Source organism: Lissotriton helveticus, chromosome 7 (assembly GCF_964261635.1).
Source record: "Lissotriton helveticus chromosome 7, aLisHel1.1, whole genome shotgun sequence".
NCBI classification, from domain to species: Eukaryota; Metazoa; Chordata; class Amphibia; order Caudata; family Salamandridae; genus Lissotriton; species Lissotriton helveticus.
In genome coordinates this window covers 1,170,321,117-1,170,347,709 of record NC_136068.1, presented here as the reverse complement: position 1 = coordinate 1,170,347,709, position 26,593 = coordinate 1,170,321,117, and the positions used below count along the sequence as shown (strand labels likewise).

The window sequence follows — 26,593 nt, the reverse complement described above, 5'->3', positions numbered from 1 at the left end:
TATCCCTAGCCAGGTCCATAACATCATTCTAGTCCCCACCAACCACGGACAATGCATCAGGTATGTCTGGGTAATGAGACGCTCTACCAGATTCCATTGCAATGGGGGGGGGGCATAAACACTGCCTAGCACAAGGGGGCCCTCCCCGATCTTACCCCGGAGAAACAGGTAACGCCCCTGAGTGTCTGTCCACTGTTTAATATGTGTTTAGGGGACCCTGCGGTATATCAATATTGCCACCCCCAGTGATCCCCTCGTAAAGCCGCCGTGGAAGACCTGTTGAAACCTGTAACGCTGAAAGCAAAGGGCCTCCGTTCCCTAAGGTGGGTTTCCTGTAGCATAAGGATGTCCACCCCTGCCCACCCCTGCCCGTTTAGCCTGCTGGAGAATGGCCCCCGTTTAATCTTGTCCAAGGCACCACGCACATTCCAGCTAATAATGCGGAGAGTACCAGGTGTCACCTGCCCCCCTAGTGGGTATGCTAGCCATCTGGAACAGTATCTACAGCTACTGAGAGGAAGAGAATGTTTCGGTGCATACAAGAGCAGCAACGGGCCATCAATAACAGTTTGATCAGCAGCCATGAACAACCCCCACCCAACAAACCCACCCACCCTATACCTCAAGAACAATGAAGCATCTGTCGGGTGGGACTGACCCGACCCCCAAAGGGGGGACAAGATCCACCACGACCAATGGATCCCCATCTTACAGCCCATGTCTCCTGGGCACGTCCCCGGCCAGCGAGGGACTGGCAGAGGTCCTGGCCCTTATCAGAATCTCTCCAATCAACAGTACTTAGATCAGAGCCCCACAGTCCCTTGCGGACCCAGCAATCAGTCTGCCAATGTCTGCCGTCCACTGGCGAACCCTTCCGGGAAGAAGCACCACAGGACTGAGAGCTGCGCCGGGACCGTGACTGCCGGATACCCTTCTGCTGCCACCTGGGTTCCTTCCGGGCTTTGTCACCTGTAGAGGAGTCGGATTCCCTTCCAGGCGGTGTGTGGATCCGCACCTGTACTGTCTCATCAGTCCATTTGAAGACCTCGTCCGGAGAGTCCAAGAAGTGGGTACGAAAGATATATATATCTCGTCGGGCAGGAAACAGAAAATCATACAGAAGCTTGAGGTCGCTCAGGTGGGCCTTTGCTGCCATGAACAATTGCCGATGTTGCTGCACCAGCCGCGTGTGATCAGGAAAAATGAGGATACGTACGTTGTCATAGAGCAGGGGTTCCTTGAGACGGGCCTGTTTCAATATCACGTCGCGATCTAGGTAGTTCAATAGCTTCGCTGTCACTGGCCGTGGTCGAGCCCCCGGAGGGGGTTTCTGCATGAGTGCCCTGTGAGCCCTCTCCACCACAAAACAACGGGACAGAACTTACGGAGGGAGCCAACTCTGTTATGTTATGTTATTCGAGATTTGTAAAGCGCACGGGCACCCAGAGGTTTCATGGCGCTAGAGGTAAGAGAAGATGGTAAGCAGTAACCTAACCGTGCGCTTTCTTGAATAACCAGGTCTTCAGTGCGCTCCTGAATTCCATCAGATTGGTACAGCTCCGGAGTGACAAGAGAAAAGAGTTCCAAATCTTAGGGGCCAAATAGGCAAATCGGCATCCGCCTAGACGATTCTCTTTAAAGAGGGGCAAGGTGAAGAGGGACAGGTGGGCAGAGCGGAGGTTACGAGTCGGTTCGTGTTTGATTATGAGATGGTTAATAAACTTGGGGCTTTTACCATGAAGAGCCTTAAAGGCCAAGCAACCTACTTTGAAGGTTACTCGTTGGGCTATAGGTAGCCAATGAAGAGTGGCTAGCAAAGGTTTCGCCGAACTCCTGGCGTTGCTTTTAAATATTAGTCTGGCCGCCTGATTTTGCACAATCTGCAGACGTTTGGAAAGAGCCAGGGGGAGGCCTAAATAAATGGAATTGGAAAAATCTAGACGGGAGAGGACCAAGGCGATTACCACCTGAATGAGGGCAGAATGCGTGAACAGATGAGCAATTTTCTTAATCTTCCGTAGCTGGAGGAAACTAGATGAGATCACCGTTCCCACCTGACTTTTTAGTGAGAGATCAGAGTTCAAGGTGATCCCAAGTCTTTTCACCGAAAGAGAGGGAGACGGAGGGGGTCCCATTGAAGGCGGCCAAAAATGAGGGCCCCAGCTGGTTGCACTTTTACCCGGGAGTATCAACTCGCTCTTTCCAGGGTTAAGTTTTAGATGGTTCAACTCCATCCACCCTTGAATGTGCAGCATAGTGGCCTGAAATTCCTCAACGGAGTCTGTTGAGTTTAATGGAAATATCAGCTGCAGGTCGTCTGCATAGTTGTATATTGTGACCCTCCTGTTTTTTAAAGAGTACGACAGCGGTTTGAGGTACAGATTGAACAGGAGGGGGGACAATGATGAGCCCTGCGGAACGCCGCAGGTGGTAGAAAGTTTGGGCGCCGTGAAGTTCTCAAGCTTGACTGCCTGGAATCGGTCATTTGAAAGGACTTGACCCATCCGAGGGCCGCGCCTCGAAGGCCGGCTTGTTCGACACGGTGTAATAAGATGGTATGATCCACCGTGTCGAACGCTGCCGACAGGTCCAGGAGCACCAAGGCCTGGTGTATGCCTTTATCGGCATTAGACCTCATAGTGTCCAGGACAGCGAGGATCACCGCCTCGGTAGAGTGCGCCTGGCGAAAGCCGGCTTGGTTGGGCTCCAGGTAGTCAGATGTCTCTATAAAATTAGAGATACAGCTAGCCACATGGGCTTCTAGGATGTTTGCACCAAAAGGGAGGAGGGATATGGGCCGGTAGTTCGATAGATTAGAAGAGTCGGCACCAGGTTTTTTAATTAATGGGACCAGCATGGCGTTTTTAAACGAATTGGGGACTATTCCCTGCAAAAGGGACTCATTCAGGAGGGGGAGTATTCCTCGGGGGAATGTAGAATAAACTTCCTTTAGTACATGCGGAGGACAAGGGTCGTTGGGAGACCCTGACTTTACGCGGTTCATCAGCTCCGCTAACCTGGATTGGTCTATAGGAGGGATAGCCTCAAGTTGGTAGGGATTTCTGCAGATATCCACTCTGTACGCAGTGGTCGAGCTGATCTGAATACTGTCTTTTATAATGGCGATCTTATCCTTAAAGAAGTCATTAAGCTGATTACACATCATTTGAGTGGGAGGTTGAGAGGGGGAGGTTCTGACATCATTACATAGGTCGTTTACGACTCTGAAAATTTCTCTGGATTTATTTTGGGCATTGGAGATTTTTTCGGAGAAAAAAACTGCCTTAGCAGATAGGATAGAGTTCTTATACCTCCTGCGGGCAGAAGTATATGATGATCTATCTTCATCAGAGTACCCATATCTCCATTTTCTCTCCAATTGGTGTAGTTCTAATTTTTTAATTTTTAGGTCTGCGGTAAACCACCTATGGGCGTCCATGTGGCGAGCACGTGAAAACTTGGTTAGTGGGACGTGCTCATTGCAGGCAGCTAAGAGCCATTCAGTGAGATCTTTGTCCATAAGGTTAATGTCTGGGGAAGATGCTGGGAGAGAATTAGCCAAAGTGGACAAGAAATCTTGACTATTTAATGAGCTCCATTTCCTTTGGATTGCCATAAAAGGTGATGGAGAATTGTAGTAGGTGATGATCAGACCATATACATGGCATTGTCGTCGGGGTGGATAGTGGGACATTGCGTGACCAGATCTGGTCCAGAATGTGTCCCTTTTCATGGGTGGGGGTCAGAACTGATTGAGAGAAGTTCATATGGGAAAGAAGCTCAAAAAGTTCTGTGGCCTGGGGTCCTGCTTCCAGGTCATTGTACCAGTAATTTAGATCCCCAACCAACATGACCTTATCATAATTAACGACTAGGCTGGCCATTTGCTCAGTCAGAGAAACTGGGAATGTAAGCATAGATTTGGGTGGGCGATAAATCAATACCAGCACCATAGTTCTCTTGTCTGTATCGGATTTAATTACAAGATTGTCAGTGTCTGGTAGGACCAAGGAAGGTAAAGTGGTAAACGTGTGATCTTTATGAATGATGGCGGCAACGCCACCCCCAGGTTTTCCTGGTTCTCGATTTGCTAACAAAATGTAATAGTCTGCTGGTAGAGCTGTAAGGATATCCGGTAAGGAGTCCGCCGTGAGCCAGGTTTCAGAAATAAGTAGCATGTCTGGTCTGTTTGATTTAAGCAATAAGAAAATATCTAGTTGGTGTTTTACCAGAGATCTGGTGTTAAGGTATAGACAGTGAAGGGTCAAGGCCTTTGGGCTTGGGGTGGAGCTGGTGGAATTAGAACCTTGAGGTATGGTAGAAGAGGTCTCCTGCATTAGGTGTAGCAGGTTTAGATGTTATTAGCCTTTAAGCAGGCACATGTGGCAGGATCGAGATGGGGGGTGTCAGAGTGTTGAACGGAGTTCAATGGAGGTGTAGCTGTTAATTTCTCCATTCTGCCTAGTCCCTGGGCCTGGCCAGGCGCGGACGGGCGCAGACGGGCTTGCCTTAGGCGCGCCCGCTGCGCGTCCTTGAAAGGCACATGATTATAAAGGGAAATAGGGGTGTGGCCTAGCGATAGTGGGCGTGGCTTGTGCGTGGCCCGGGGAGATGGCGGCAGAAGCAAAGGAACCCCGCGTCAGCGCTGAAATCCGCTGCACGGGTAATTCCAGGAGGTGCCCTGTCACCAGATCAAGTGCAAGGGGGGAATGGTGAATTAAAAACACAGAGTTTCACAATCACAAGTTTAAAAGCAGTGGCGACGATTCTCCCGGCTTTTCGCCTCAGGAGTGTAGGAGTTCTCTGGGCGCGCTCGCAATCAGCGCGACTTATATGCGTCAGGGTAAGGGGCGCGGCCTAGCGATAGTGGGCGTGGCTTGTGCGTGGCCCGGGGAGATGGCGGCAGAAGCAAAGGAGCCCCGCGTCAGCGCTGAAATCCGCTGCACGGGTAATTCCAGGAGGTGCCCTGTCACCAGATCAAGTGCAAGGGGGGAATGGTGAATTAAAAACACAGAGTTTCACAATCACAAGTTTAAAAGCAGTGGCGACGATTCTCCCGGCTTTTCGCCTCAGGAGTGTAGGAGTTCTCTGGGCGCGCTCGCAATCAGCGCGACTTATATGCGTCAGGGTAAGGGGCGCGGCCTAGCGATAGTGGGCGTGGCTTGTGCATGGCCCGGGGAGATGGCAGCAGAAGGAAAGGAGCCCCGCGTCAGCGCTGAAATCCGCTGCACGGGTAATCCCAGGAGGTGCCCTGTCACCAGATCGAGTGCAAGGGGGGAATGGTGAATTAAAAACAGAGTTTCACAATCACAAGTTTAAAAGCAGTGGCGACGATTCTCCCGGCTTTTTGCCTCAGGAGTGTAGGAGTTCTCTGGGCGCGCTCTCAATCAGCACGACTTGTATGCGTCAGGGTAAGGGGCGCGGCCTAGCGATAGTGGGCGTGGCTTGTGCGTGGCCCGGGGAGATGGTGGCAGAAGGAAAGGAGCCCCGCGTCAGCGCTGAAATCCGCTGCACGGGTAATCCCAGGAGGTGCCCTGTCACCAGATCGAGTGCAAGGGGGGAATGGTGAATTAAAAACACAGAGTTTCACAATCACAAGTTTAAAAGCAGTGGCGACGATTCTCCCGATTCTCTCTCCAACCACTGTGTGAGGAAGCATTCCATGTTGCCCCCCTCGCATCTCTCCGGAAACCCAACGAAGTGCAGGTTGTTGCGTCGGGCCCATCCCTCGCCATCCTCCACTCGCAGCGCAAGCCCCTTCTGGGCTGCCTCCTTTACAGCCACCTTTTTGTTCAGTGTGGTGACATCGTCCTCCACTCCAGAAATACGGGTTTCAGCCTCCGCAATGCGTGACACCTCGTTGCGCAAATCCTGCCGCAGAAGCATTACATCAGAGCCAACCGCTCCTATTTTGGCATCCATTATATCTCTGGATTGGGGGATAGCGGCTATGAGTACCGCATTATCTGGCATGGCCCCCTGCTGCCCTCCGGAAGCCCCAGCTGCGGCACCCAGACCAGTAAATTTGTCAATGGGACCCTGCTTGGGCGGGCCACTACCTCCTTTATCTCTCCATATGGCCACCTTCGGAGCTCCCCACGCAAGTCCAGGAAAATCAGGGGAGGGGGGATAAGGAGAAACCCCCCAGCAGCGGACTCCCACGGCCCGACCCAGCCGCCGAACAGGAGCCTGTATGAGGCCGCCCCAAGACTAGGGCCAATGAGCCAACCCAAGGCCCCGTGGTGCTGGACGGAGTCAGATGCCCCCAGCGGCGCCCGCATGGCCCGACTGTCTGCCGATGCGTGGGCGCCCTGAAATCAAGGCAAGAGGCACTTCAATTGTCTGCGCCTGCTCGAGCCCCCTGTGTCTTCACAGCCGTCTCAGACTTCATATCTCCAGGCCTCACTCCCCTGCTGGCACACACAAATCCCAGCCAACTGCAGAGTTGCAAATGCCCGCCACACGGTCCAACTGACCGCCTATACTGGCGTCCCCTGTAGCCAGGGGATTCAGGGGGGAGAAACAATCCTGTGCCTGAAGTGGGGCCCCTGGCAGGCCCATAAACACGTCGACAGTTGCGTCAGCCCACCACCACCACCGAGGCTCGATGGCGCCCACGAGTTCCTGCTGCAAAGTAGGCTGAGGGCAGTGAGGGGGGAGAAGTACCGAGTATAGCAGCTCGGATCCCACCAAGCCCAAGGGTCGTGTACACACCAGGCCTCTACCACCGCTGAAAGGGGGACTCTCTGGCCGCAAAGAGGGCACGTCCACCCCGCGGGGCCAGGGGACCGCTGGCTCACTCATGGTGCCGAGTGAAGCTCTAGGCCCGTGCCCCCTGCCGCCTCACCTCACCTCGTTGGCCTGATCTAGCCGCCGGGCCGTCCTGCCGTCCCCGGCCTCGAACAACGTTACGGGCAGCGGTCGACGCTCTTCCTGCTGCTCTCTGCCGGCCGGCCCAGAGCACGCCCCTCCTCGCATCCGCTGCTATGTCGCACCCAGGAGGCCGCTCTCTCCTCTCCTGCGAAGTCGGGCGATTTTCAGCACAAGGTCCCGGCCTCTCGTCGGGCAGCTCTGCCGAGCCCCCAGCAGTCCCAGTCTCGGACAAGGCTCCTCGGCTCCACCACAAGCCCCCAGGAAGCTCCGGTGTAGCTCAGGACAATGTCCCCAATGTCACGGGACTGCAGGGTCTGTATGGAGATCAAATTATCTTCGGTGAGTCAGGATAAATTGAGGAATAATTGCGGGCAGGACGGAGCTCGCTCAGCACACGTCCGCCATGCTGGCTTGCCAAGCCACGCCCCCGTTTAATGGTCTATTTAACTCATATTAAAAGAGTAAATCTGAGCTATCACTAGGTACAATCTATGGGGTGCTTTTTGTATTTTGTATCTTTGGTTACTGCAGGCACGATAGATTCCACCGCTCTTGTTTGTCTTTGTCAGAAGTCGTTACCAAAGCCCATGTTCACTGTGACTTTCAGTTATAGCCAGATTACATCCTCTCAGATTTGACAGCCTTATTTCCCACAGGAAACTTAATTGGCACTGAGGTAGGAATGATGGCCGCTCTACAGATAGTGGGCTGGCGTGGCCTTCAGAGGTCAGGAATTGAGTATTAGTCTTCAGGGGTCAGGAATTGAGTATTAGTGCCCCCATCTGGGCAGGGTCCAAGCCTTCAGCCAATTCCTGTTTCACCCATCAGAAGAGACCCTCCTCACATGGAATCCTTGGGTGTGGTAACCCAAGCCATGTGGGCTGTTGCCTAACTTTAGCTCTTATATAAGTAATAGAGCAGCAGTTGTCCGATAGAGAGGCCTTTTTGCCTATTTTACAAAAGGAAAAGGTCCACTTTCGATATTGCATAAATTGGTTACATATTGACAGTGTTGCATGCTTCAGAGTATGCTTGCTTGTGCAGATAAGGGGTACTGATATATCAACGTTGCCCTCTTGCCAACATAACTGGGCTGCCAGGGCTGGAAACCTGTTTGTTGAGTGAGGCCCACCCAATTCGAGTGAGGCCCATGCAATTCGACAACACTGAGTTGTTAGACCATTTTAGGATGGAACTGTTCCCTGAAGTGTAAACAGGCCTGTACCCCTATCTGAGACCGTAACTGCATGTGAAACTGGCATCTAGACTTTTATTTTGGCCCTGGGGTTCACACTCATCTAGTATATGTGCAGAGGCATAGCCTGTTCATGACAGTGTGAGGTCCAGCACCTTTCCTGTGACACAGCGGGCGCACCAAGCATGATCTTATAGTAGACAGAGGGCTGCTCTCCCTGTCCCGGGTGTATCACTTCAAGCCGTGGTGGCAACATAAAATGTTTCTGATTTATGGTGTGACACTACCTTTTTCTCTGTGTGAGTAAGAGGGTGATCTACTGACTCCTATTAAGCAGAGTTCCTCCGTTATGTGAAACTTAGAACCTGGTGCTAACTTCCCGTGTGCTTGTTGAATGGGTGTGTGTCTATTGAGCGTTTGATACTAGTTTGGTAGTAGAACTCTGTGTGTGTGTGTGTGGAAAAAATATGAGTACTGAAGCTAATGGAATCCATTATATATGTCCCTGATTGTAGTATGACACAAGATGGAAGGTGAGGATGCCTTCCCCAGATCCCGTAAGCGTGTTGCCGTGTTATTGTGCATGCAGGGTGTAGACCCATACATTGAGGAGGTTGGAAGGGCTCCATGTAGTCCTTCTTTAAGGATTGAGTGCTGCTGACAAACCTATCTTAGTGGAACAACCTTCATATGAGGGGAGCAATAGGTTTCTAAGCAGGACTAACTGCTTGACAAATGTGTGACTACTAGGAAATATCCCCTGTCATGACCAAATAAAGCTACCAGCCCTAAAATGGGGTACATGAAAAACCTTTAGAAACAGGCATGAGATAATAAATAATAATTCCACATTTGTAAAGCGTGAACTTATTAACCCTACGGGATTCTAGGCGCTGGCGGGCTGTTGGGGAGATTAAGTGAGCTATTGCTCAGAGTCCCATGATGCTGAGCTGAGCTGCCGCCGGATATCGAACCGTGGGCCCCACACTCCAGAGTCAACCAGCTCTGGCCGCTGCGCCACACCTCAACCCTTGAGGTGGGCATATGTTTCATTCATTTGCATGGAATGAATGCATACTAAGCAGGGATATGAGCCATGAAGCAGGCCGATGACCTGTTTCGGCATGTAGTATAGGCCAAAACATGTTGGCGAGACATTCTGGATGGATGAAACGTTGATTGTCATCAAACATTCTACAAAGAACCTTTTAATCATGTGTAGGGCACACACTTAAAAAAAACAATACCTTGAGATTTCATCTTAAACTATGTTTATATTGCATCTGTATCCCTGCTTTTATCTAGTCAAAATGCATTCACAACTCTCAGGACTGGATGAGTCCATCAAGGTGGAATTTACCTACCTTGGAATAGAGAGGTCACCAATGATGAAGCATGCCACAACAAACTGTGGGTGAGGTGACCTTTCCTTATATCTTTGGTTACCTGCATGGGTAAAGAGGCCATCACAGGTGAGTCCTCATTTCATAAGCCCAAGGCACTTATGTGTGTGATTACTTTTAGGAAGGGTGTGCTTAGGTCTCTTTTCCTAACTCTCTCCTTGTGTGTGTCTAGATTTTTTGAGTCATTTGCACATAAGTCTATTCTTCCCCAATCCAACAAGGGGGTATCAACATGATTACTGTGAAGGAAAGGTTTAGTGCCTCAAAATCTGATAGAGACATCTAGCCCCAGATTCCTTAACTTAGAATATCCACAGGCGTCAGACTGGATCCGGAATTTTTTTTGCAGCAGCACCTCTGCACGCTGGGGGCGGCGCCACATGGCCCCGCCTTGACGTCGTCCACGGACGTGACGTCAGCAAGGTCATATAAGTACCTCCCGGTGCGCTGACATCAGGCCGGAGTAAGCGGTTCCTCTGGCCTGTTTTCAGGCCCTTTTTTGACGCTTCACGTCTGGAACAGTGTGCAATGCCTTCGGGCTTTAAAACGTGTACCTCCTATTCGCGGCAAATGTCCGCGACGGATCCACACCATATCTGTATGTGCTGTCTGGGCGAACACCACGACTCGACGGATTGCGACGCCTGCCAACCCCTCAAGCTGAAGTCCCGGCGGGAGAGCAGGATGAAGCTGCTTTTGGCTCGCCTGTCCCCGTTGGAGTCGTCTCGGCCTAGGGCCTCCTTATCGGCGGCAGGTCCCTCTGGCAGTGAGTTCCATTTGCGGCGTCGGTCGTCCTCTAGTTCCCAGGTGCGTCGTTCGCCTCTCTCGGATAAGTCACAGCGCATGTCGACGAGGTCCTCAACCTCACTTTCTTCTGTTGTCGGGGGCACTAGTTTTGGAATCCTATGGACGTGCGCCCCCGGGAGTCGCCCCTCCCCTATCAGCCTTATCCTGACTCGGGGGCAATGGTCCTGTGGGGTTCCCTGTGGCATCTCAGGTGGTTGCTGGTGCTCAAAGCCTTGCTTCGAGCCCACCTCGGCCTTCCGGACAGGCGGCTGCCTGTCCGGAGGTGGGGTCGGTCCGGTGCCGTAGACTTGCCTCCCCGGCTCCGACTCCATGCCTTACTTCGGAGTCGGAGCCTGTTGTGGTTGAGGCTGAGTCTGCGCCGGTCCAGCGCCGTAGGCATGCCTCCCCGGCACCAGCGCTGTCCCCTTCTTCAGAAGCGAAGCTTGTCGTGGTTGATGTGGAGTCGGCACCAGACAGGGCAGGGTCGGCGCCAACCGACGTCGCCCTGGCCCCGCCCCGACGCTAGATCTACGGAGGCTTCCGGGGGGAGTTCGGTGTTGCCTCAACGTCCGGCGATGCGTATCTGTCCTTGCCTCTTCCCCATTGGAATTTGTGGCCCCCACGGAATCCCCGCCTCCTCAGGAGCCCCATCTGGACCCTCATTCGTCAATGGGACTTCCTTCTTTTGGGCATTGGTCGCATCCTCAGTTTATTTTCCAATCTTTTGGGGTGGGAGACTTTGTTTACAGCCCTCACCCATGGATGAGTTGCTGTCCCCTCCACTCGGAGGGCTACAGAGGCCGGTGCGGCGTTCATTAGGGTTGTCACCTTCGCCACTCGTGTTCTGAGTATGCAACCCACTTCAGTCCCCCTGCCTGTTGACCCTCTGCTGGATGTCCTCCACCACGGTTCGGGGAATGTAGAGCCGCTTCTCCCCTTCGAACCTTCTCTTTATGATGCCCTTTTGGGCACCTGGACCCGGCCAACTTCTGGTGATCCGGTGGTTCGTTCAATCTTGCACCGCCAACGTCCTGCTCCGCATGATCAAGTTTGCTTATTTGTTCACTCAGACGGTCAGGGGTTTGTTCTGCAAACTGCTTTCCCTTCCTTGTCTCAGCTGATGCTTCCTCCCTCCCGGGAGTCCAGATGACTGGAGTCGTGGGGTCGTAAAATTTTCGCCTACACTAGCGCAGGTCTTTGCTCACTAAATACAGTGTGTGTCTTGGCTCGGGCTACCTCTTCCCTTTGGGTCTCTGCTGAGTCTCTTCTATCGGCCACCTCTGAGGGCGTTCGTATTGACCTCCTTCATCTTCTCCGTGATGGCCGTGATTTGACGGAGTTCACAATCCGCTTGGCCTTGGATACTGCAGATTTCGTAGGCCGAGCTATGGCTTGTTCGGTTGCCCTACGGCACCATGCTTGGTTGTGGGATGGCGTCTTCCTGAAGAATATCTGGGAGCGCCTTGTTGACCTACCTTTTGATGGGGTCCTTTTGTTTGATGCCCATGCCGATTCGGCTGTTCAGTGCCTCCTTGCAAGCTTTCGCCCTCCCCCATAGGTCTGTATTTTGCAAGTCTCCATTTGACATGTTCTGGGGTAGTTACCCTTTATTTAGCATCCTCCAGTTGCACTATGCGTTTTTAGGCTGGCAATAAGCCTACTGTGGCGGTGTTCCACAGGTTGTTTGTGTTCTGTCCTCTGACTGTGGTTTGTCCTAAGAGGTGTTTCCCCGGGGTTTTTGGGGGTTTGCCTTACCCCAAGTGAGGTAATCGTATGCTATTGTTTAGCTCTGCTATGCGTCAGGCGGGCATGGAGGTCCCTTTGGGCTCTCTACGTCCACTGATGCCATTATCTTACCGTTGGACGGTGTTCAATGTTGTGCCTTTGGCGCCATCTCCTATACGCCATGGGTCGCCTTGCTTGAGCCTTCCATTTGTGCCTCATTCTCCTCAGTGCAGTAGTTGGGTTCTTCCTATGGCGTGGTCGTGATTATATATATATAAGGAGGTGGAGAGAAAACACCACCACAAAGTAGCACGACAACAAAACAATTATTCATGAAATTAGAAAAACTAATGAGAAAAGAAATTTCAAGGGGATGGGAGATCCTAACTCTGGAAAAATATGTAGAGTGCAAAATGGTACCCAGGGGTCTCCGTATCTTTACTCTCCCCAACCATCCAGACACAAAACCCAAAATGTTGGAGGAATGGGGCAATAATAATATGGAATGCTCAGAGAGGATGATGTTGATAATCATAAAATATGCAAAAGAAGAGGTCGAAGAGCTGATACAAAAAATAAGAGAGACTGAAGAGGAAATATCAGCACTGAAAGAAGAGAATGCCACAACTAAAAAACTGAGAACGGAAATGAATAAAAATCTGGACAAACACGATGATGAGGTCCAAAAAAGAAAGGAACGTAAATTCCGTCGCGATGAGGATGATTACAAATTTGGTACAATCCTAACCTTTGCGCGGAAATTCGACACAGCCAAAAAGCAATGGGATGAGACGAAGAAGGGAACTACCCACCAAATGAGTGGATCTGAGTCGGAAATAAGTGATGGGGAACAAAGAGCAACAGGAATACGTAGGTTTTCTTTTTTAGAGGAACTAGAACTCTTGTACTACCAACAACAGACGCCCCAATATATTCCAAGTGGTCGCGGACGAGGGTTCCAGCGACAAAGAGCAAGAGGAAGGGGTACCTATTTCTCAGGGAGACGAAACACAAAACCCGAAGAAGCCAAAAACACAGGAAGCAGATACAACCTGAGACCGCGGCAAGCGAGGAGCTGAGTCGGAAAACTAAACAAACACCGAACTTAGTAATTAACCTGTCCAGATACAATCTTAAAAAAGAAGAAACTAACCTACTAAACAAAGGATTATCTTTTTGTCCAGAAACCCATCATGATGAGGTAGACACTAAAATCGACATATACAAATATGTGAGGAAACTGAAACTAAAGAAATTTTTCAGAAAAACATCAAAAGCAAAAGACAAAATTTCTGATAAACCCGGCGAAACAATCGAAAACATTGAACAAACTACAAGTAATGAATATAATATTGAGGATGTCCCCCATCTCCGGATTGCATACGAACTGGCTAATGAAGAAAGTGGATCCCAAATAACATCCACACAAATATTAAATGAAATGGAAATAGTAACAGACAAGCACAAAAAATCTCCTTTCAAACCAAGATCTAAATTCTATCCTGTCCTCTATCCAGGCAATAAAATCGACCTGTTTCATGACCTTGTAATAGGAGACATAGAGAAAATGACAAACAACTACCCTCGGAAAAAAGAAAATCTGTCCAAAAGAGAAAGAGCAGCGATAAATACGTTGAAAAACAATGCCAATATCGAAATAAAACCAGCCGATAAAGGGGGAAACATCATCATAATGGACAAAGAACATTATATAGAAGAAGCCCTAAGACAACTGACTGTGAAAGAGAATTATGAACCTCTAAATACGAATCCAATCCCAAAATTTATAACAGAATTGGAGAACAGACTCAACACATGGAAACAGAACGGCCTTCTAACGGATGATGAAAAGAAATATTTAATGGTGGAAAATCCAATTATACCCACGATATATTTCTTACCAAAGGTTCACAAGACACTCAACAAACCCCCTGGAAGACCGATAATATCCAGCTGCGGCAGCTTGTATGAGAATGTGGCAAATTATGTGGATTACTTTATTGCTCCATTAGTTCCTACCCTGACATCGTTCATAAAAGACTCTGGAGATTTTTTAAAAGTGCTCATGAATACTGACTGGCATCCAACTTATTCGTTGATAACGATAGACGTGGTGTCACTCTACACCTCCATCAGCCATGAAATTGGGATCAAAGCCATAGAGTATTTTCTGAAACAAAGACCTATTACAGAAAGAGAACATTCAAAAATGCTAATTGAAATGATCAGGATGTGCCTATATAACAATGTGTTTTTATTCAACCACAAAATGTACCAGCAAAGGTGTGGAACAGCCATGGGAGTTTCCTTCTCTCCAAGCTATGCGAACCTCATGATGGGTTGGTGGGAGAGGAGCATAGCTTGGAGAGAAGAAAACGACCAACATATGGCCAAAGTAGCACTATGGGTAAGGTTTATAGATGACCTGTTTCTCCTGTGGAAGGGAAGCACATCGGAGTTCAAAACTTTCTTTGATGTACTAAATGAAAACGATGTCGGCTTAAAGTTTACGTACAACATAAGCCAGAAAGAAATTGAGTTCCTGGACATTAAAGTCTTTGTACAGAATAACAAAATTGAGACAACCACCCACAGAAAGAAAACGGCAACCAACAGCATCCTGCATGGGCTAAGTTTCCATCCCCAAAAATTGGTTAAAAGCATACCTTACGGGGAGTTTCTCCGTATGAGAAGAAATTGCTCAACAGAAGAAGAGCTAGAAATAAAATTTGATGACACGAGGAAAAGATTTCTTGAAAGAGGTTATAAACACAGAGATGTATCCATTGGGGAAGAAAAAGCTAAATGTAAAACAAGACTGGAAACACTAAATCTGGAAAAACCCAAAGAGCCAGAAAAACCTGAACAATCTCAAGAAAACAGCCAAACAACAGAAAAACCGAGAATGATTGCAACATATAACAAAGAAAGTTACAAAATCCGAAAAATCTTGGCTAAATATTGGCATATTTTAATGAAGGATCCAGACATTGGAAATGACATTGGAACTGGCCCTCTAATCACATATCGGAGAGCGCCAAATCTCTCGGACCATTTGGTAAACAGCCATTTTACACTAACGAAACAAAAAGACTGGCTGCAGAAAAGAAACATTGGATTTACTAAATGCAGAACATGCAAAGCATGTAGAATAGGTCAAAATACGACATCCATCACAGACCCCTCAGGCAAAGACTTCACAATCAGAACAAAAATAACGTGCGAGTCCTCCTTTGTTGTATATATGCTCAGGTGCCAATGTGGGAAAGAATACATTGGGAGTACCAAATGTCCTCTCAAGAAGAGAATTTTAGAACATATTCGGGCAATACAAAACAGTGACAACAACTATGCCATGGCGAAACACCTGAAAACACACACGGACAAAACCTGGGAAGACATAAGATACCTGGGTTTAGCATCTATCCCCATCCAGGAAAGAGGGGGAGATAGACTTCTGAAATTGAGACGTTTGGAGTCCAAACTTATAATCAAGTTTAAAACAAGACAGCCAAGAGGGTTGAACGCAGACGAGGAGATGCATGTACACCTCTAAAAAACACTGATTATTGAACTTGTGTACAATCCTGTGTGAAGTAACACAATATGGGCCAAACGTAGAATCAAGGGAAATGTGTGGGACATGGGGCACTCAGCCATGAACATAATATAACGTACAAGTTATATCAAGAAGTCCTTGATGAAAAGTGTTTATTGTGAAAGCACAAAATGGACTATAATCTGAATTCAATCGTTAGCATATAATTTTATTGTTATAAAATTTATGTTAGTACATTTCTTATAAGGAATGTTAACCACACGCAAATCCCAACATGAATGTTTTGTTTGTTTTATCTTGAAAAACACACGTTTAAATGTATAAACTACAAGGCCCACAATTCCTCATTTTTGTAAAACTGAGTGAACAGTATAAATGGTGGAAAGTGAAAAGGGACTTTTGTAGAACACTGCCGTGACCAAGAACGTTAGTTCGAAACGCGTAGGAGTTTTTGCAAAGAGACCTAAATAAACTATCGTGTTCAAGAGGAGTGCCGCGTTCTTGCCTTTTGTTTACAAAATTACAGGGAGACACGTTCCCGGTCTCCAAACGCGTGCACCAACCTATGGAGTTCCCTCTGCTACGGGGACATTTGTATATATATATATATATATATATATATATATATATATATATATATATATATATATATATATATATATATATATATATATATATATATATATATATATATATATATATATATATATATATATATATATATATATATATATATATATATATATATATATATATATATATATATATATATATATATATATATATATATATATATATATATATATATATATATATATATATATATATATACATACCTCCCTCCCTCCCTCCCTCCCTCCCTCCCTCCCTCCCTCCCTCCCTCCCTCCCCTCCGCAATAACCACCGGGTCACAGAAAGGCAGCACAGCAAATCCAGGTAAGTTCAAGTTGCTCACTTCATGTTTATTTGCTTTTTTTCTGTTTTTCCATTTCTCCTTAAGTTTCAACCATGCAAAGTGCGTCAGGTAACAAAAGACGACCTACGCGTTTCGGCCAGAGGCATTCGTCCGGGTCATGTGATAATCAGTGAAGGGTGTTTAAAAAGGGGTTGGTTTGACCCGCCCCCAATTAACAAAAAATCCCAAACTTTTAAAAGGAAAGATGTATCTTTTAAGGGAACAAATAATCACATTCATTTTAGGTTTAGACCTTTTTAGCTGCATGAATACCTATATAAACTTGTAAAGTACTTGAAATCCAATTACATTATAAATTCATGTAGCGGAGGGAGGAGCCAAGATGGCGATCGGAACGGTCGCATAACCGCCTCGCTCCGTGATCTCTTCCTCCCCGCCACCTATCCTGTATTTCATCCTGTTCGGGGTGTTCCGAATTTGGTCACTGAGGAAGAGCCGTCACTTACCATCCTTTTCCGGGGCTCTGGCGTGCAGTGATTCCGGCGTTCTGCCCTGGTCCCTTTGTTGGCCTTCCCGGCCCTGACGCCGGGGCCTCGAGTGCTGTGCCTGCCCGGAGATGATCGGAGTGCCGGCGGTCCGGAACCGGTGGAGAGATCCGATGGTGGGAGCCTGAGAGCCGCGGGCCGGGACCCCCGGGGCAGACCCGCCCCCGCTGGTGGGCCACCCCGCATGTCCGTTCGCCTACCGGCCCGAAGAAGAGAAGCCGCGCTGTCCGGCACCCCTCAAGTGAGAAACCCACTCCTGTTGTTAGTCCCGCCCGGGATCCGGTGCTGGGCTCTCCCCGAGTGCTGTGGGGAGCACGCCCGTTCTTCTGGTGACTCTCCTTTCTCCGCCGAGCGCCATCCGCCGCGGTTTGACGGTGAGCCCTGGGGCCGCCGGTGCTCCTGATGGACTTGGAAGAACCTGCGGCGATGGCGGAGGGTGCTGTACTTAAGATGGCGGATGGCCCCTCGGGGTGTCTTTCTCCTGGAGACAGGGAGGTTGCCGCATTTGCTTTCTCCAGCCCTCGTTTGGTTTGGGCGGCCCCTACTCGGAGTGCTATCTGGTTTGCCCTGTCTGCTCTGCGGATCGACCTGTCCTTGAAATGTCGAGCCTTGGAGTTGCGGATAGCTGCCATGGTGGCTCCGCCATTTTGTGACAAAGTGTCGTCTCCCCGAATTGTACTGCCTGAAACTTCGCCGGCGGCTGTGCTGGGATCTCCGGCTGGGTGCTCGATTCTATGGGATCTAGCGGACCCGGTGCCGATGCTGCAGTGCTTTCTACATCCTGTTTTCTTTGCTTCGTGCTGGACGGCCCAGATACTGTGCTTGACCACGTGGATCTTTGAGGAACTTTTGCATTCTGACTGTTGCCGAGTTCTCCTGGTTGCTTCTAGTTTGCCGGGACGTTGTTTTGCGGAGATCCCACCGGCTTTTCCTGACTGGTATGGACCCACTGTGTTCTGCTGTTTTTTGGCTGTGGCGGGGTTGGGAAGCTCGACTCTTCATAAAAGTGGACAGGGGTGATCGTGCCCGGATGCCTGTGGGACCCTTTTTACATGGCATCTCCGGGCCTCGTTATTCTGGATGGTTCCTGTTTACATCCTGGTGTAGGCTTTTCTTGACTCTCCTTTTCGACCTCGATTAGTGTATTATTGTTGCGGGGGGGTAGTGTTTTATGTCTCGGTCGCTGGCTCCTCTCCTCTCTCTTTCTTCCTTTTCCTCTCCTTCCTTTTCTTATTCCCCTCTCTTTCTTCGTTATAATTCCCTTTCTCTTTTTCTATATTTCGGGTGACTCTGGGCGACAGGCACGCTGTTTAGTGGGGTAGGCCGTAGCCATTACAGTGATGTAGGGTGGGGGGGGTGTTTGTTATTTTAGTTTGTTTTATTCTATGGTCCCTTTTTTGCCTTTTCCAGGGGGTGGGCTATGTCCCTTGGTGTTTACTCCTCTGTTTCGCTAGCGTCTGCACTTTCTCCTTTTTCGGGGCGGGTGGGCTGTATGTGTGGCGTCCACTTTATTTGTTTGCTGGTATTCTTCCTCTATTCTGCACCTGGTATGGGCGTGTGAGGTCTTTGGGCTTTGCCCTACTGTGGTCGTCTGCTTGCGTGGGGGGCTATTTCCCTCCCGCCCCCCCCCCCCCTTCTTTTTTGTATATGTTGCATGACGCGCTGGTAGATATGGTTGCTGCCTCCTTTATATAATGTAAAATGGAACCTCTTTTATCCTGGCGCTGGCGATGTAACGACTTTATTTGCATCCATCCTGTATTCACCCTATCGTATACGTTGCTTTGTTATTTTGATTCTCCTGACTTTGCGGCCGGCCCCTGTGGTTGTAGGCCAGCGCTTGTACTTATACGTGTCTTTCAATAAAGGTTTTAAAAAAAAAAAAAAAATAAATAAATAAATTCATGTAGCATTTAAATATATTTGCTTTTTCAGCAACAATTAAGAGTTTACCTGGCAACTGCGTGACATTAAACACGTGTAATGTGTGTAGAATCCGAATCCCTATACATTCATACAATATGAGAATGTATAGAAAAACACCATGGTAGCAGTTTAGGACTCTCAGCAGTTAGATTGATTTGATAATGTTTCCCTATATGTATAAAGATGGTCTTTGGGGGCTAGAGCAGTGAATAAGTTTCACATCAACCATGCAAGACCCTTAGTGAAATATACATTGATTAATTCTATATAATATAATGAAGGGTCATATATATATATGTATGTGTGTGTGTGTATATATATATATATATATATTCACTGAAAAAACCATAGGTTTCACACCAGTTATAGTTAGGAATTAGCATTTAAAAAACCTAATAAATTCACTGAAAAAACCATAGGTTTGACACCAGTTATAGTTAGCTGGAAATTTTACTGACATAAAACCATTGAAATTCCCACGTTATAGTTAGTTGGACTCACTATAACTTGCGCGCCTGCAATGCACTGCTGATGATGTCACATATTACATCACTCATGACATGGTCAGTGACATTACTCATGACATCACTGATGACACCATCCAGTGAATGTGTGTCTTTCTGAAAAATAAATATGTTTTATATATGTATATGTAAAGATCTGTATGGTTTGGTGGGGGTATTACTTAACACATAGATGCATCAATGACTGACTCACTGTTTGTATGTGTTTTGAAGACAGCATATGTGCAGGACTGTATGGGTGGATGAGTGTGTATATGTGTGTGTTAGTGAGTGAATGACTGTCTCACTAGTGTCTTTATCAGTAACTACATATGTTTTAATCTAGTATATGTGAGTATTGATGTATATAAGTTAGTATATGTGAGAGTGAGAGATTGTAAGAGTTCCTGTTTAAATAAGTATGTGTTTCTGTAAGTGATTGTTTAAGAGAGTAAGTATGTGTAAGTTTCCTTAGAAGTAAGGTGGTAGTGTGTGTATAGCTGTATATGCAAATAAATGGATTTTCAATAGTTTATTTGCATGTGTGAGTATGTGTGTGAGTAACTTTTGGATGACTGTCGGTGTGTAACAGGATGTATAGGTGTATCACTACATATAATGAGTGAGTATATGTATGAGTGACTATATAGAACTGTTGGTGAATGAGTGGATGTGTATATAGATGGTGGAATTACTGAATTGGTTGTTGTAACTGTTATGGGTATCTCCATTTTTTTGAAAATTTTAGTGTCTATTTTTGAATATGTGTTTCAAGGGTTACATTACACTGAAAGGAGGTCTGTCACTCTGTCACAAGGATGGTGTCATCAGTGATGTCATGAGTGATGTCACTGACCATGTCATGAGTGATGTAATATGTGACGTCATCAGCAGTGCATTGCAGGCGCGAAAGTTATAGTGAGTCCAACTAACTATAGCGTGGGAATTTCAATGGTTTTATGTCAGTAAAATTTCCAACTAACTATAACTGGTGTCAAACCTATGGTTTTTTCAGTGAATGTAATAGGTTTTTTAAATGCTAATTCCTAACTATAACTGGTGTGAAACCTATGGTTTTTTCAGTGAATTTCAAAGGTTTTTTAATAGCAAATCTCTATAGCTATGGTATATAATATTTTTTATAATTAATTTTATATTGTATATTTATGTAATACTATTTTTTTTATGTATATTGTTCCTTTTTTTAAAAAAAGTATATTTTTTTGCCCTGGAGTGCTCCCGGTGCGCGTACCGGTGAGCGCACCGGTAAGCGCAGTGTTGCGGCGCGCCCCGGTGCGCGTACCGGTGAGCGTCCCGTTAGTGCTATTGCCGCGAACGAAAACATCATCGTGACGTGCCGCGTGATGCGTCTTATGACGCACGGCGTAAGCGCACCCAGAAGCGCCCGAGCGCATACCATCGCACAACGTAAGCGCCCCCGGGCGCGCCCCGGGGCACGTAGCGTAAGCGCGTCGGGTCATGTGACCTGAAAATAACACTTTTCATTGGTTCAGAACAGTTTTTTTTTCCAAATGATGAAAGCCCCCCACCTTTTTTCCTCATTCTCACTTTGTACTTTGACTGAGGAAGACCTGTTTCTAGTAAGTGAGAAATGGCTACAGTAGCAGCAGCAGCAGGAGCATCTCAGCCACCACCACCACCACCGCCACCACCACAAGGACCACCACAATACCACAGTGGTGGTGAAGAAGAAGAGGAGGAGGAGGAGGAGGAGGAGGAGGAGAGGCAGTTCCTGCCTGAAGATAATCCCCCCTATAAACCGAAGTAGCACATTGTGTGGGAGTTTTTTAAAATCCCAAGGGGACTAAAGAAAGTCAATGCGCCAAAAGTGACATGTCTGATCTGTGGCACTGTACTTTCCAGGGGGAACCCTGCAAAAAAATATTATTTTGGCAACAACACCATGATTCGCCATATGCAACGCAGGCACCCAAACAACTATGCTGCGGCAGAGGTCAGAGAACTGACAAGGAACCCTCCCCAATCTTCTCCGAGCACCTCCAAAAGCAAACAACCCACTCCATCGGGTCCAGAGACAAGGGAGATGGTCCCAAATATCCAACCCCAGTTTGGAGATTTTAAAATAGTTTGTATATTTTGCGGGACTACAATTTCTTATGGAGAGCAAAGTATAAAACTCATCAACCGTGCTGGAGACAACCACAACTGCCGAAAGAAACCTTAATTTTTTCCTGATTTTTTTTGCTCCAGTTGAGCCGTTTACAATTCCCTGTTTTTTGTTTGTCCCCATAAAAACTACAAAAAAATATAAAATTGTTCATAAAAGCCAAAAAAAGTAAAAAATGCTCAAAAAAACAATAAAAAAATATATAAAACAACAAAAAGAATAAAAAAAAACAGTTATTTTTAGAACTACCTCCAATTTATAAAAAAATGCTACATTTTTATAAAACTCTGTCATTCTTTTTTTTCCAGGGTACGCTCCCCGGTACGCTCCCCGGTGCGCGTACCAGGCGCTCCCCCAGCGAAAATCGGAAAAAAATACTATTTTTTTTGCCCCGCGGGGCCCTTTTATGGCCCCCACATCAAACCTAGGGGGTCAGGGTGGGGTCTACCCTGCCCCCTTTTGGTCATTTCCCCCTTTGTTTTTGCCACCTCTTGTGTCTCGATCCTACCGAGACACAAGATGGCGGCCGCTCCGGACTGTTTGGAATGTTGACAGACACCCGAGAGCCAATCAGCTTTCCGCCCGCGAACTCGCGCAGCGCGCTGGTGCGCGCCCCGGTGCGCGTAACGGGGCGAGCTTATAGATATATATATTTTTTTGAACCTAAATTACTCAAAATCCACTAGAGCACATATCTTGAGACATAGCAAAGGCACATCGGGCTACCAGTCCCTACAATTTTGCCAAGTTTGGTGGAAATCCATTCAGCCGTTCGGGCTAAAAGTGAGTCCAACCGCCCTATGGAAATTAACATGGGGAAAACACGTTTTGGGACCCCCCTTTTATCTCGGCCCCCGCTTGACGAATCTCCCCCAAACTATCAGGGAAGGAGCGGAGCGGAGCTGGTCATTTTCTTGGAGAAATTCAGCCAATTCCGTCCATCAACGCCAAAGTTATTCCCAATAGAATTCCCTATGGAAACTAGGTCCTAACTATAACTACCTACTGGCGACCGCCAGTAGGTAATATATATATATATATATTCCAATTTTCCTGCTTGCAGCCCTTACTCCACAGACTTGCAAAGGATGTACATCATGACAACGCGGGCTTTTACACCGCGCTGCCATTACGACGCATCCATTACAACGCAAGTCGTTACAACGATTTGCGCTGTAGGCGCTGGATTTTGGAATAGTATGATTTACTATTCCAACTCCAGCCTATGCAACAGTAGGAAAGGTGTTGGAATAGTAAATCTACTATTCCTTAGTATCTAGCGCAAGTCGTTGTAACAACTTGTGTTGTGATGGCAGCGTCGTAATGGCAGCGCGGTGTAAAGCTCGCGTTGTCATGGCTGTCTCCCCTTGCAAAAAGTTAAATGGACTCCAATTCCTTTGTGCAGATTTATTTCAGTGCTCAAATGCCTCCATGACTCGTTTCGGACTCGGAAGCCCTTGATCACATGAATTGTCAGTGCATTTTACCCCACATTTAAAGTGACAGTGCAGTAGACAGATTGCCCATGGGGGTATCCCTTTTGCTACATCTCCACCTCTCTTCGCTACTGTGAGGTCTGGTCCTATGTCTTTGTGTTTCAAGGGGTATTTCAGTGCTGTACTCGAGCTTGCCCTCGTTCTGCATGGCGGTGTCTTTTCTTAGTATGTTTAAGTGCACTTCGGTGCCCTTTTCTGCATCTCCCTGGGGTGGTACCCCCGCTTCAGGATTCTCCTTTCTTGGTGTGCATATCATAAACAGTCCCTCTCTTCTGTGGGGGGGTAAATTTCCCCTCACAGTGTGAGGACGTGGTCTGGAGATCTGAGGTTCTTCTCAACATTTATGTGTGTTCCTCTTCACAGCTCCTATTGGCACTTTTGGTGCCTCTGCTGCCACTCCCTTCGGATGTGTCATTTTTTTTCATTGGGTGTCACCCTACACTATTTCTGCTGTGCCTGCTGGACAGCTCCTCTGATGTCCGTCATCCCAGGTACTGCACCCTGCATCTCTGTATTTCATGAGTAAATACTCACCTTGGCCTTCCAGCTGCCTGGTTGGGCAGTCCCATGCTCATTTTAGCTACGCCACCTTGTTGTCTCCGTGGCTGTCTGCTCTGTGCATGTTGTAGTTGTGGCCCGCATCAGCGTGCTTCAACGTGATACTGTTCGCCCCTGTCGCCCCTTTGTTGACTGGGTGTGCACTTGGCGTGGCCTTTCTTCCCACCTGTTCTTCTAAGACGTTGCTCAGTTCCTGCCTCTTGCCCTTTGATTCCTGGATGTTGCCTATCCGGCCTCCCTTGCGTGGGCTAGCCTGGTAGGCTCTGGTTATCCTCTAGCTTGGTTGGTGTCCACTTTGTGCACCATTGGGCTGGGAGTAGTCCTTCTTCCTCCTTGTCCAATGTATCTGATAGAGACGTTGTCTAGCCGCAGATTCCTTAACGCCCACACATCCTCCCCGTTCTGCGAGGACCTTGCCAGGTGGACTTCTCCACTTTGCCTCCTTTTAGTTGCCATTGGTTTTTCTTACAGGGTGCTCACGTGGTTACACCCCTTTTAAATATTGCCATATGCGACTGCCTCCCTCCAGGTGGCTTCTTTCCTGTAAAACTGTGTTTTTTGATTCACCATCATCAGGAGATTCTTCTTCTTCTTCTTCTTCTCCTGTTGCCTTCCCTCCCTCCCGCCTTCTCCATTGACTCAGGTTTATTGTCTCCTCTATAGTTGTCTTCTTGGGGATCTGCTGGACTGTGTTTCGCACCCCCCCCCCCCTTTTTCTAAAAGGAAGTGCTATTCCTTTCATACCTTCTCGCAGTAGACTGTTCTTCCTGTGCCCCGTCCTTGTTGGCCGGCACAGTTATATGTGATAATAACAATCTACCTTTGGCTGTTGAGATATTCTTCCCTTGTTACTCATCCTGTGGGGAGGGTCCATGCTTCGCTTTGCCGTTTTTTTTTATCAGAGGTTGCTCTGCCTTTCCTTCTTCACTTATATGGAGACAATGGCTGATATTGTCTTTTATGTTTTGCACCATCCGCCTTCTTTCTTTGACAAATTTTTCATCCTTCGCACACTTTTACCATACTTTCACAGTTTTGTCGGTGGCTCTGTGTTGTGCAGCGGAAAAGTTTCTCCGAAGAAAACTGACGTCAGCGTGCCGGAAAGGACTTATATGACCTCGTTGACGTCACGTGCATTGACGACGTCAGGATGGGATTGTGTCCCTCGGCACGCAGAGGTGCTGCTGTAAAGAATTTTACGCATCCAGTCTGACGCCTGGGGATATTCAAAGTTAAGGAATCTGCGGCTAGACAACGTCTCTACCAGATACATCATTACCGCAGGTAAGTAACTCGTATGTTAAGGCGAATTTTTGAAAACCCTTTATAACGTACCGAATGAATTGTGTAATGTTTATTTCTGCTGTGAGATTGAAGTACTTATTTTTCCTTAAAAGATATCCTCAGGATTGGATATTATATTATTGTTTGGTGGTTGATTGTTGAATTCTGAACTCTTGCCTCATGCTACTGCCCTGAGAATCCTGTGCCTGCTCACTGCCACTACTCAGAGAAACATGCAGAAAGCATTGTACCTGCCCCCTTGCAGAGTCATAATATGAAGGACCGTAGAACACTATTGGCAAACGAGCTCAAGCATCACTGTTAATGGCCAATGGCCACTGCCTGCTCTGTGACCCGCCCCGGGTCAGACAGGCCATAACTCCCAGCAGTTCATTGTGAATGGCTATCACTGAGTCAGAAGGTGCAGTGGTGCAGTGGCACCCAGGCCCGGAGGTGTGTTGCGCTATATCCTAATTGTGGTTGTCTTTTACTCCCCTAGGTGGAAGCAGAAGCATCCACGTTCTTAACTTACATTAGGGCCCAGAGCGCTCTTGCTACCCTCCTGGGTCTGAGGAAACACCCAGAACATAATTGTAATAAGGCGGCTTCTTGTTCGGCTGGGTCTCATGAGTGCCAGAATGGCTGGGTCCGAGTCAGATACCTTAAAGACACATACCTGACTGTCATTGTCACATCATTATATGCGGTCGCTCATCAGCTTTGAATTCATTGCACATAATTGGCGTCCCCTTTTCCTTTTCTCTTTAAAGTTGGAAATGAAGACAAAAATGATGGAAGCTAAATTCCACGAAGAAAAGCTACAGTTGCAACAGAAACACGACGTGGAGGTCCAAAAGGTAAGAGCCGTTTGTGCAGTGTGTTTTTCCAGCCCGGCCCCACTCGTCTGCGGCAGTGCCGAGTGCCTCGCCCTCGGCCATGCTTCCAAGAAGCACGGCGAGACCTCAGCGGCATGGTTCACCTGCTGATGTCATGCAGAAAGTACACGTTGAAACCGCCGAATGGCTCCTGAACTTTCAGGAACACCGATTTCGAGATGGAGAAGGAGGGGCAAAATGCCTCAGTATGGGAAGGGTGCACCGCCAGAATATCGTATTCGTACATTAAATATCGCCCAACAAAAATATTGTAGCCACAATCACGACTTCCACAATATCAGGAAGATAACTATATACTGGTAAGTATAGATTTACTAGTCCTATATGTATGTACCCCAACAATGTCTCTCTTTAGGGTATGTAGATCTGGAATGAAGACCACGACATGTGTACTTGCCTAGAGGTACTTACCTTCAACATACTGTGGTAGTCAGTATTTTGGCTACAATCGTTTTGTAGAAGAATACTTTTCTGCACGAAATTCTGACATGACGTTGTATAACCCTGTGGTGAGCTATATGTGAAACTTGTTCATCATATTTTTGCATCTAGCAATAGGTGAAGGTCTTGGGTTTGTGCACTGCCACTTCTGTCCTTATTTACCTTCAGTTGTGCCCCAGCATACTTTGCTTGGTTATAGAAAATACCTAACTTCAGGTCTACACACAGGCTCACACTATTCAAACATATAGCAACCGGCAGCACACAATAGTCTCCAGAAATGTCACGCTTTAAATATGAAACAGCAGGCATTTGATAACTGTTGTCTCTTGGTCCAT

General features: G+C 47.5%; 1 protein-coding gene across 3 annotated transcripts in view; it reads left to right on the top strand.

Moving 5' to 3' along the window:
• CEP112 (centrosomal protein 112) overlaps window positions 1-26,593 on the top strand; it is a 2,313,552-nt gene that overhangs the window by 530,874 nt on the left and 1,756,085 nt on the right. For 2 of the 3 annotated variants that reach the window (XM_078654309.1, XM_078654308.1), the window contains one exon: window positions 25,689-25,775. The exons of the other annotated variant lie outside the window; for it this stretch is intronic. In XM_078654309.1, coding sequence (XP_078510435.1) covers window positions 25,689-25,775 — 87 coding nt within the window. The remainder of the gene's footprint in view (window positions 1-25,688; window positions 25,776-26,593) is intronic. 3 annotated transcript variants of the gene reach the window in all.